This window comes from Aythya ferina, assembly GCF_964211825.1.
Source record: "Aythya ferina genome assembly, chromosome: 1".
In the NCBI taxonomy this organism is placed as follows: Eukaryota; Metazoa; Chordata; class Aves; order Anseriformes; family Anatidae; genus Aythya; species Aythya ferina.
In genome coordinates, this window is record NC_140296.1 from 107,318,568 (window position 1) to 107,330,693 (window position 12,126).

General features: G+C 37.0%; 1 protein-coding gene across 3 annotated transcripts in view; it reads right to left on the minus strand.

Moving 5' to 3' along the window:
* Window positions 1-12,126, minus strand: part of GBE1 (1,4-alpha-glucan branching enzyme 1) — a 178,417-nt gene that overhangs the window by 69,716 nt on the left and 96,575 nt on the right. For all 3 annotated transcript variants that reach the window (XM_084506375.1, XM_084506374.1, XM_084506373.1), the window contains 2 exons: window positions 3,743-3,858; window positions 3,398-3,525 (listed from right to left, as the gene is read on the minus strand). In XM_084506375.1, the coding sequence (XP_084362501.1) occupies window positions 3,398-3,525; window positions 3,743-3,858 (244 nt within the window). The remainder of the gene's footprint in view (window positions 1-3,397; window positions 3,526-3,742; window positions 3,859-12,126) is intronic.

Below are 12,126 nucleotides of genomic sequence, written 5' to 3' on the forward strand. Positions count from 1 at the left end.
TAACATGCCAACATTGACAGAGGTGAAGAAACAGACCGCACTATCATAAAGCTCATGTATGGCATCCTTGGGGAAAGCGTGGAGTGCAGAAAGAAGGCAGGCTGCCATTCAGGGGTACCTTGACTGGCTGTAGCAACCTAGAAGTTCAACACGGGCAAATGCCAAATCCTGCCCCTGGGATTGACTCAGGGCAGACTGGGGACTGCCAGGCTGGGGAGCTGCTCTGCTGGAAGGGCCTGGGCTGGCAGCACGCTGAGCATGAGCTAACCTCCTGTCCTGGCAGCAGTAACGGCCGGCAGCATCCTCAGCTGAGTGAAAAGACAGGGGATCAAAGGAAGGGATTATCACAACTCACTCAGCAGTCATAATACCACAGAGAAAACTGCATCCACTTTCTCCTCCTTACCCCTGTCCTCGGTTAAAGACAGACCCTGCCAAACTGCTAGGAAGTTTAGCAGGAGGTTACCAGGACAGCTGGACCTGGAGCACGTGCCCTGGGAAGGGAGGCTGAGGGAAAGGAGTTGTTCAGTAAGGGGAAGAAGGGGCTACAGGGGACAGAACAGCAGCCAGCGCCTGAGGAGGCTACTGAAAAAGACAGAGAGACCCTTTTGTGAGATAGCAGGAGAACAAGTGACAAAGGTCCTAAATTGATACAGGGATGGTTCTAGCTGGATGTAAGTATAACAAACAAACATTTACAAGTTTCCAATAAATAAGCTCTGGAACATGTTGCCCAGAGTGGTGTGAGATATGTCCCTGAAGATTTTCAAGACCAACGAGACAAAGCCCTGAGCAACCAACCTAGTGCAAGTTGAGTGTTGAACCTACGCTGAGCAAGAGGTTAGTCTAGATTACCCTATTTCTCTTCATACATGAACAAACCTATTATTTATTTTGAAGTATTTATCAAGATTTATGTATTTCACACACAATTTCCCTCTTTCAATTTACTGAAGAAAATTAATAGCAGAGTTAAGTATGGGAATAGCCATACTGAAGGAAAGTACTAGCAGTTTTAAAAGTGAAAAACTAGCTATGAAAAGAATTTCTGCACCCGCACAGTACTTTTTACAATACTGATTCTCCTTATGTAGACATCTTCAAAACATAGAATCATTATGGTTGGAAAAGACCTCCAAGATCATCCGGTCCAACCATACCCCTACCATCAATGTCACCCACTAAACCATGTCCCTAAAGCACCACATCCAACCTCTCCTTAAATACCCCCAGGGATGGTGACGCCACCACCTCCCTTGGCAACCCATTGCAATGCCTGACTGCTCTTTCTGAGAAGAAATGTCTCCTCATTTCCAACCTAAACCTCCCCTGGCACAACTTGAGGCCATTCTCTCTAGTGCTATCACTGCTGACCTGTGAGAAGAGGCTGACCCCCTGCTCCCCACAACTTCCTTACAGGTAATTGTAGAGAGCAATGAGGTCTCCCCTGAGCCTCCTCTTCCCCAGACTGAACAACCCCAGCTCCCTCAGCCACTCCTTAAGACTAGAGATTCCACATGTTGTACATCTTAAAGATTAGCAAAGTAGATTTTCTTTCTAAATGTTTAGATACTAGAAAAGGAAATTCAATATTTCTGCTAAATCAGTCAAAGAATAAAAGCAGGACCAGCACTCTCCAAAACACCAAACCTGAAATAAAAGCCTCATCTGTGATGCCTACCAGGCCAAGGATGTGCATCTGAGATTTAAATAGCACCTACTGACTTTATTCACAATTTTTAAATTCATATTTAGGGAAATAAAATTGGAAATTTAATACTTATTATATCCACCTATATCTAAAAAGTTTGCCTGAACACTAAAAAAATCCATTAGTACTATGTTCAGTATATCTTCATATTCAGATATAGTTCGCCAATTCCTAAGCAGTTGCTCACATCTTAGTTTGACATGAGCTGCATATAAAGAAATGAAATCACTGCAGGAGGGATTTTTTTGCCTGTTTGTTTTTACATCATGCCTGAAGGTTTTACATTTTCCTTAACACTTTTTTTTCCAAATTACACAAAATCTTAATCCCAGTTTTACGGAAAAGACCAAATGAAAAATAAGCATGCAGTCAGTAATATCTAAAAATTTAGGAACTACTAAGATGGTGAATGCACAGAATATTAAAAAGCTGTGCAAGTTATCCATCAAATAATTAAGGAATGTATTATCATTAATTATGGCTAGACAAAAACATATTTTACTCATAGAGCTCTCCTTCCATCATCATTATAAGAAAGCAAAATTCCTCATTGCCTTTTGCAATTTTCAGTTATGCCAACAGTTCCTCCTTCTGAAAGTCTCCTTTAACCATGGAACACATTGGTCAAATTTCTGTTCCGTATAGTGACTGCCTTAAACTGAAGAATATCATATTGAAACAGAAGCAGTTTTCAACTCAAGCACAAGAAACTGAAGAGGCATATTATTAAAAATAAAAACAACTCTACAACTCTTATACCATGTAATATAAGCAGATTGAACTTAAAATTGGTTATAATCTGTCTTCCTAGAAAATAAGTCATCACACACACAATAACTTGCTTCAAATAAGCCTACAGATTAATGAAACCACCTCAACTTTATTATTAATTGCTTACCAGATGCTGTTTTTGATAGCCTGCCATTAAGCTTTTAGCTGTTTTTGTTTATAATGCAAACTTATCATAAGTAAAAAAAAAAAATTAAAAAAAAAGCACAATTTTGTTTTCCCAAGGAGGAACTAGGAACTCTAATCCAAAAATGTTTTATTAACAATCTGTATAGTCCATAATGACATGAGATAGATGCAACTTTTTTAAAATGAAGAGATATTTAAATATAACAATAGAAGAATCCTCAAGGTTTACAAGAATTACTCATTTAGATAAAGAGATAAAATATCATTGAAAACTCAACCAAACTTAAATACAGTTATTTATTCCCTCAAAAACCTAAGGAAATTTAATACTAAATATAAATTAGCACATAAATTCAGCATTTATAAATTTACCACAATTATTATGAAGAACAGTTGTCAATTATGCCATTATAATTTAAAACATGCAAAACAGCACAAGGGCTGTTAAGATTTAGTACCATGAATTGCTAGTGACAAATGGCAATCATGCAAAAACTCTGAACTAATGAAAACAAACCTCATTCAAGGAGACTGGGGGGAGAGGGGTAATCCCCACATCAGTTAATGACCCAATAACACAGAAAATTCACAAAATGTGTATTCCACTTGTTTTTCCTCACAAGACAAAGTCTTTCTCCTAATTAATATTTGTCAGCTTATATTGTTCCTTGAGTACCTGAGGTGTGACTTGATAATTACCAGGAAATTCAAATCCCAAAGCAAACTAATCAATATTATGTCACTGAGTATGGTAAATTCTGATTTTACCTCTGCTATGGTTATGCATTCTGGATGCAAGAAGTTAACCATGTGGTTGGCCAGCATTAGATAACACAAAGCATCTTCATCCACATGTAGGCCAAAATATTCATTGTAATCCCCACTGAATCCTGTGCCTATAAAGACATGAAGTTTAAAGGACACAGTTATATTTTTAAACACATTTTGCTACACACAAATTGCTATTCATAATTTCAAATCTGTCAATGTAACAGCACAATAAGATGAATTATTGTCTGAATTTTGAGCATTCAGTGAACTTTTGTATCACCATTTCCACAGTAACAGAACTATAACAGGACTACTTAGATTAGAGTTGACCAAATTACTTACCAATTCCATGATGGTGATACAGCATAGATGTAACACCATCAAATCGGAAGCCATCAAAGCCATAATCTTCGATCCACATTCTCAGATTGGAAAGAAGGAATCTCAAAACTTCCCAGCTAAAAAAAAAAAAACACGGAAAATTTTAGAAACAGTGAAAGTAACTGGAGTTCGTTATATAGTGTTCCTCACTTGAATATATACTACTTATACTGGACTTTTACCTTTTTAATGGCTTTTTCCTCATTTCCTGAATCCCTGTCTTTTACTGAACATAATTAAGATTGCAGATGGGAGCTTACAGTATCTATATATACACGGCTACCTATATATACACACCTATATAGGTTATAGTTTTAACATGTTTTAACACAGTATGTGTCACTGTATATCTGCAACTCTAAAGACAATTATACTCTGTGAGAACAGATCTTATAAAATGGAACAGAAAAAGCACAGAAGCGTAGAATGGTTTGGGTTGTACGAGACCTTAAAGATCATCTGGTTCCAATCCCCCAGCCATGGGCAGGGACACCACCCACAAGACCAGGTTGCCCAAAGCCCCATTCAGCCTGGCCTTGAGCACCTCCAGGGATGGGGCATCCATGGTTTCTCTGGGCAACCTGTTCCAGTGCCTTACCACCCTCAGAGTAAAGAATTTCTTCCTTATGTCTAATCTAGAGCCTACCCTCGTAGTTTAAAACCATTACCCCTTCTCCTGTCACTACACTCCCTGACAAGGAGTCCCTCCTCAGCTTTCCTGTAGGCCCCCTTTAGGTATTCAAAAGGAAAGTATATGAGGTAGGATTTATTTCCCAAGATTTTATGGATTTACAGTAATTCCTAGGCCAAACAAAAGTTGAATTATTTTTTTCCCCTTCCTTAAATTATGCATACAAATCACATATCACCAGTAGGTTTTTAGCACCAAATCATCTACTGTGTTACAGAACTTCTTAAAGTGCAGACTAATGGAAGTTGAGATATTTGCAATTCAGAACAACAGTAATGGTATAGAACAAACACACAAACAAGGCATGGACAGTAAAACATAAATATAAAAGAGTTTTCCAAGTGATTAAGCACATAGAGGCATTTGTGAACAGAATTCATAACAAAGAGCAGAATGGTTTCTCAGTTTTCCCACCGTTTGCAAACAGTTTTCCTACTGAAACTACTAAGACCTACAATAGTAGGTCTTAGTAGTTTCAAAACCACAAGTGTCTTGCTTCCATTGGTCACCTGCTGTGCCCCTGCCCTTTGACACTCTCAGCTCAGGCTGCATCAGGTGCATCTCCTGTGAACTAAGGCTTCCAGACAGTTCATCCATCTCAACTAACCCCATGAGGTGCCAAATGCTTTTTTGCCCACATCTTCAACATTTGCCAGCATTACAGCTCATCTCATACCAATTTCCCAACACAGCATAACTACGATCCCACCTGTTACCAAGTTTGTGCCCAAGGAGAAGGGGAAGCTCCACAGAAGCATGCAGGGTCTCACCCATCACCCTCTGCTGGGCAAGATGGAAGGGGTACACCTTGCTCAGAGTGCATTAGGCTGTATCACAATTATAATTTACATATGCACATAGCTGGTGCTAGCCAATGAAGGTGTCCCTTTCTATGTTTCATTTAGCAGATACCAGAGGCAGTACTCATGAAGCTATTATATCACAAGAAAAAAAAAAGGTTTCAGCAAACTAACATCCCAACCTTCCTTCCTTCCAGAACCTTCCTCATATGAAGGCTGCTTTAGATCTGAAAACACGGGGACACCCTAGACATACCATGAAGCTGGTAAAATCCTGATCTCAGTGAATAGCCAATTTTTATTTACCTCAATGTGATTAGAATATTTCTGCTTTTCTTCACATGCTCTGTACTATATAAAAACATAAGTATTATCAAATTGGAAATTCCAATTTGATAATAATAATAAATAATAAATTGGATAATTTGCCAGCATTTCCTAGCTTTCAGAATATTGTCTTGATTCTGTAATGTAATACCTTTTGGGGGCATATATTACATAACTTTTTTTCCAGCCAAATATTTAATTCACAAGATAATACTACAGTAGGAAGATCTCTGTAGCTTGTCTGTAGAACCTTTTATATGTTTCTTATTTCTAAGGTGAAATGATTAGCAATGAATGAAAAATAAAGAAACATAATGCTCTGATAGTGAAAGGATTAGAAAGGTATTGACATTCTTGTGAACTGGTAAACTTGTCACTTAAAAAATGCAGCTTTTTCTAATACTTGCTGTATCTTTTCCTGACCCAGCATCAATTTTGCAGAAAGCTCCTTGCTGTAAGCTAAACGCTGTACAGCTACTGCTGACTTTTGCTCATAGTGATAAAAAATAATCTCTCAAGATTAAGATAATACATGTACAAAGAGTAGTTTAATTGCCTCAAGCACTAGTCAGACTTGGGAGCTGGTTTTCCTCATTACAGACTGCTTGACCTTAAAATTCTTAAGATGATGAAGAGGATTTGCACATTTGTAAAACACACAGTTCCCAAGATGGGTAACATATGTAATTTTTCCACAACTGCTGGCACTGAAAACTGATCTTTGGAAAAAAAAGATGTAGAACCATTATGAAAATAAATTGTAATGACTTTTACATGAGGAAGTGACTACAGATAAGAATAAACAAGATGAATTTGCTGAACCAAAAGATCAGTTAGCAAATTGATGACTTCAAAAACCTGAGTAGGCGCAGCAGATGTTTTCCAGCCATCTGATTGCACATGGGAGAGAAGATTGTAAATAAATAAACAGTTAAATAAACTCTGTTTCTCATATAAACTTGGGTGGGGGGGAGGGGGAAAATGAAAAGAATTTCTACCAAAAATGTCAAATAAAAGCAACTATATTGATCTTTAGGGAGATAACTACATAACTCCAAAATAAGAGACTGAATAATGGTTTCAAAGAAACATGCAACTCACAAATCATACAGAGGTTTGTGATTTCATCCAAGTCAATTTGTTTACAGGAGCAGCAGCATTAGAAATAGAAATTGACATAAGTAACAAAACTTTGCAGAATTGCAGTAGAGGCTAAAATCATAGCAGAATTGAAATATATCCACCATATGAGCAATAACCCAGTAACATTCCTAGAAGAAAAATTTCCTAATTTTACAGACAGATACGCAAACTGGGTAGCATTCATTAAAAATGTAATTTCTTTTGAGCAGAAGTCATATCTTAACTTATATCCTAACAGTCTCTCACATCTTTGCATACCACATAAGAAGTTCTTTCAATGCTTTCATGGAAGAAGAGAAAAATATATGCTGTGCTAGCAAAAGGAACCAAATGGTTTACAGTGTAAATTAAAGCACTTCAGAATTCACTCAGACATTATTCAAAACAAAGAAGATCTTTTCAGAGAACTCTTACTGTTTTTTTTCCCCCACCTTTGGGCCAATAACTTACACATTTCAACTGAGAAATTTGCTTTAAGTGAAATGAGCATATATCTACTTAGATGACCTGGTTTCACAAGGTGATGTGGAATTTAACAACTTTCCTGTACTAGGTCAGCAGAAAACCTGTGGTACTGCTTATAAATCACAATTCTTATTTTTCTACTGCTGTACTAATAAGACAGTAAAATAATGATTTGTTCTAAAAAAAAAACCAAAAAACAACACTAAATTCCAATCCATGATGAACATGAAATATTCAGATGCGAGTAATGCATTTAAACCAGTTAAATTTTGTCACTACGAACAAAAAAAAATAATATTGTCTGTACCTAAAACAGTTTGAAGCTGCAGTTCTTGAACCATATTAATGTTGACATTCAGGAACTGCATTTATTATGTATTATAGAAAACGCGTGGAACTGCTGACAGTATAAGAATCGAGACACTTATGATGATTTACCTGTTTTCAATTCTTAGTGTATAATTAACTTAACACATAATAGCACTGAATTGCTGAAATATTACTTTTGGAATTATTCCCTAACATTTCAACAGTTGACTGGCTTAATTTCCAGCAAAGGATTACTAAACATAATAATAACGGAATTGGCATTCAGTCTGATAATGCTAACTCCCAGTGAACCCGATTAAAAGTTATTTTCTGAAAGAAGTATGTATAGCACAGAGCTGATACAGAGATTTTCTTTTCTTCCCTGCACTGTTAGTCAGCATATACCTTTTTACCTGTTACTCAGAGGCACTTTGTTTACAGAGCAATACAAAAGGTAACAGCTATTACCCCTATTTGGAAGAAAGAAACAAAGAATCAGCTGTGTATATCCACCTCCTTCTTTTACGTGGAAAAGCGATTCCTTGCTCTCCTTCACTGTCGCCAAGACCCCCAGCATCACCAGCCACGAGGGACCGAGAAGCAGCAGCAGAGCAGACACTCACTTTTTATCTGAGGCAAGATTCCCACTACCATGGCTAGACCACTTGATCCCTGCACTCATAATCCTACAAAATGCCTTTCTACATTAGCATAAACCTCTCTGTATCATTCAACATAACATGAAACAGCCATTAAGAGACCAAAAGAACATCTGCTCAGTACAGATCAAGATCTAAGCTGCATTTTGTCTCTGAATTGAACTGTATAGAAAACGAAGAGCTATCCCCCTGGGGCCTATGGTGATCTGTGAGCAGAAGCGGTCAGCATCAACACATCACTCCACCTGTATCAGTCCCAAGAAGCAGTGAGTTGTCTCTTTTCCCCACAGGAACAACCACAGAGGCACAGGTGTAGAGTGCTACTTTCTACAGACACAGGATTTCTGAAATTGCATTGCATGGCTGCCTTCTGGAGAGCCAGGAAGGAAACAAGCCATTACGTTTCAGCAGCATTATGTTTCCTCACATTTCAAAACTAATATTGAGACAAAATAACTTACAAGGAAAAAGCTTATTCTGAAAACAAAGAATATGAACTAATGTTAGTAGCACAGATATCAATAATACTGAGGTGAGAAGTTGCAAGACAATAAGGCTTTTTGTTTACCATACACTGATTTTTTAACATTATTTTAAAATAAACAAAAGGCACTTGACACATGTTCCAAGGACGTGACAATGTTCCAAGGACAGAGAAATATAAAGAGCTTCTAAGTTTCAATCAAATTCTGGTTGCAGGAGGTCTGATAAAAGCTTTCAAAATTACTACAAAAGTCTTGAACTATTCAAGTTGTAGTTTTTAATTAATAAAAGAAAAATACATTCCCAGTACAGACAACCAATCCAATGGACAATCCGTGTATTGTCATATTCCCTTTGGTCAAGCAGTTCAAGTTGTTGTAGAATAAAAGTGAGCTGAGGACCAAGGGAGAACTTAGAGGTTACATGCATCAGTTGAAAAAGTCTTTACTTCTGTCTGTCACAGACACAGAAGTACAGGGATGAAGCCTGAAACTAACACTTTCAATAACAATAGACCTTTACTCACACACAAGCTTGGAAAAATGCTACTCATATTGTACTTCCTTGGGAAAGTTTATAGGTATAAGCTTGCAATTCTCTCATTTTACTAGTGTTACTGTCTCAAGATTTCCTTAATGGGGAGCTGGGTCATTAAAGACAACTTATCTGCATCTTTCAGCAACATCTGATGAAGAGAAGCACTTTTTTTCCCCTGAATCATCCAAATTTTAAGTATTAGCTCTAGATCTACCCCCGAGCTTTATCCTTAGTTATCAAATATCTTAATTACCTCAGTCTTCTCCTTTCCCACTTACTACCTACAATCTTACTACTGTACCTCTGTTCTCTGCATTGTGAGGTTTTGTTGTTTGTTTTAAAGAGAAACGGATCCATACCACGACCTTTCTGTTTCACTTGATTAGATTATGCTCACTTTGCTACCTGTACAGAATTCGTAATACTGAAAGCAGACAGTTCATCTTCTGAGATACAGCAAAGATGTTGACAGTGCCAAACAGAAGACTAGTAACCTTTGATCTCTGCTCTGCAAAACAGCTTTATCTTTTAAATGATATTTCAAATGAAAAAGCATGACACTAAATAACACAAGTAATGGTAGATTACAGCTCTGAGTTTTATCTTTCCTACAGGTCCAGCAGGATAACCAAAATATTTAAAAATATGACCTCAACTGCCAATTAGATAGCTTGGTCTGAAGATTTAATGACCAAATTTCCTTACAGTTAAATCAAAGTCCTCACTTTGGAAATCCTGACTGACATAGCAAGTTCTTGGGACGCAAGCACAGAACAAACAGAACCCTCTACTGAAAAAGAACGCCCACTATCCACTGCAAGTGGTTGAAAGGTTTTGACAAACTGTGACTGCTATGCAACTAAAACTTTAGAGTGATCTGCCTGCATGTAAATGGCACTGTTACACTAGAAAGGGGAGACAGACCTATATTATGGACACATGAAAGAATTTGAACTATAAATAAAGAAAAACAAAAATGCTGCACCTCTGAAATCAGCAGAGACAAGCAAAGGTGAGTACTCAGGCAGGCATTTGAAGGCATACCATATCTTAGCTTCAGGAGCTACAGGGACAACATCCCTCTAAGGCAGTGCTAGATTATACTTGCCTTGTCAAATGCCTACTTGTGTCTGTTCTAGACAATCACCCTTTTATCAAACCTTAAAGTCCAGATGTCTGCACCAGAATACAGCAGTGACTGAAGACCAGACTGGTCTAAGTACTGGTCTTGAAGCCAGACTGTTCTGCCCTGAGACCAGAAGGGAATGCAGCAGTTACGAAAGTCTGAAACACTAGATCAGGAATTAGGGCCTCAGGATGACTTTGTGATTGTGAAAAAAAAAAAAAAAGTAGTGTTAAAGTTTCTTATATTCTGACAGCCAACACTGTGGCCCTTGGGAGTGTTTTATTACTGGAAAGAACAACTTCAAGCAAAGTAGCCCTTCCGGACTTAAAGAACAAGACCTACAAGAAGACAGGTCATTCCTAATTTATCTTGTCATAGTGAGGTAAAAAAAAAAAAATCACAAAGTAGACATAACTTGTCAACAGTCCATCTCAACCTGTTTCTGGTCAGGTATTTGAGTATCAAACCCAACATTAAATCTACCAGTTGTGACAAGAGCAGCTGTGGTAGCAAAACCCAGCACTTGTTCAGACAAATGTCTGTGGAAGTCTTTTCTATGTTTTTACAGGACATTATTCCATTAAACTGGACAGTATGAGACATTAAAATGCTAACAATAAAACTTCGTATGTGACTAGTGAAATAACTCCACCAAGCCTTGCGTAAATAAATGGAAGAGACAAGGTTTTGCCTCACAGAAATGGGCAGTAAGGAAAAAAGAAGTTGAGCGTTCTTTAGAATCTGTGCCAGAGAAATGCAGGCATCTTGTGTTTTTAAGATCACATGAACAGCAAACATATAACCTAGGCACATCTAAATCCAGGAAAAATGTTTTACTTCTCGCCACGGAATTTCAGAAGTTATGCATGCTATCATAAGAAAACCAATGATATTACAAAATTACTAGACTATTTCAAATTACTCACAGAACGACTAAAAATTTTCTGTAATGGTGTAGAAATGGTTATTTTTATTAATACCTGTGGTGGAAGACATCTTTGCTTAGATGTTAACATCCCATTCCTTCAATTACAATGGAAAAGCTCAGAAGTATTTCAGAATTTCAAGATGAGCTTTCAGGAACTTGTCATTAAATATTTAAGTAGTATTATGAAAAGTCAGAAGAAGTCATCATGATGAAAGAGGAATTATTTTTAAACTTTTTTTCAGGGAGGATCTGAAATCCTTTCACAAACTAAATCATATCAGCTTCTATCAGACAACATAAAAAGTTAAACACTTAAATCAATTGTGTATAGGATTGCATGATTACTTCCATACTGTTCTTTTTATGGGCACAACTCCAACTCCATGGAGACTACTGGCATAAGTATATGCATTTTAAAATACTTTTTAAAAACAGCACTTCTAAAAAATTTAAAAAGAGCAGCACTGATTGATATACATGTAAATTGTGATATCCAATAATCAAGCCCTAGCTGCAGAGACAGCTACAAAATCAAATGGACAAAATAGAAAACAGTGCATTAAAAACACTAACACTGCATTATGTTCAACAAAATTAGTAATGAGGAAATTATTCTTCAGAACTCAAAGCTAATGGTTACTTCATAATCTGAAGCTCTAATTCACTCTGAGAAGAGTGAATGAATGCAAAATATTAAAAAGTAAAAATGACGTCAGCAGAATAGTTTTCCTGGTTTAGCTATAGTTAAAATATTTCATTTAACTAAAGCTTTTTTTTTATTTTATTTTTTTTTCCTTTGAAGAGTAAACCAGAACAGCAGCTTTGAAGATAGAGAGGTTTTTCAATTTAGTTCCAGCCAGAATTCCAGAGTCCCACA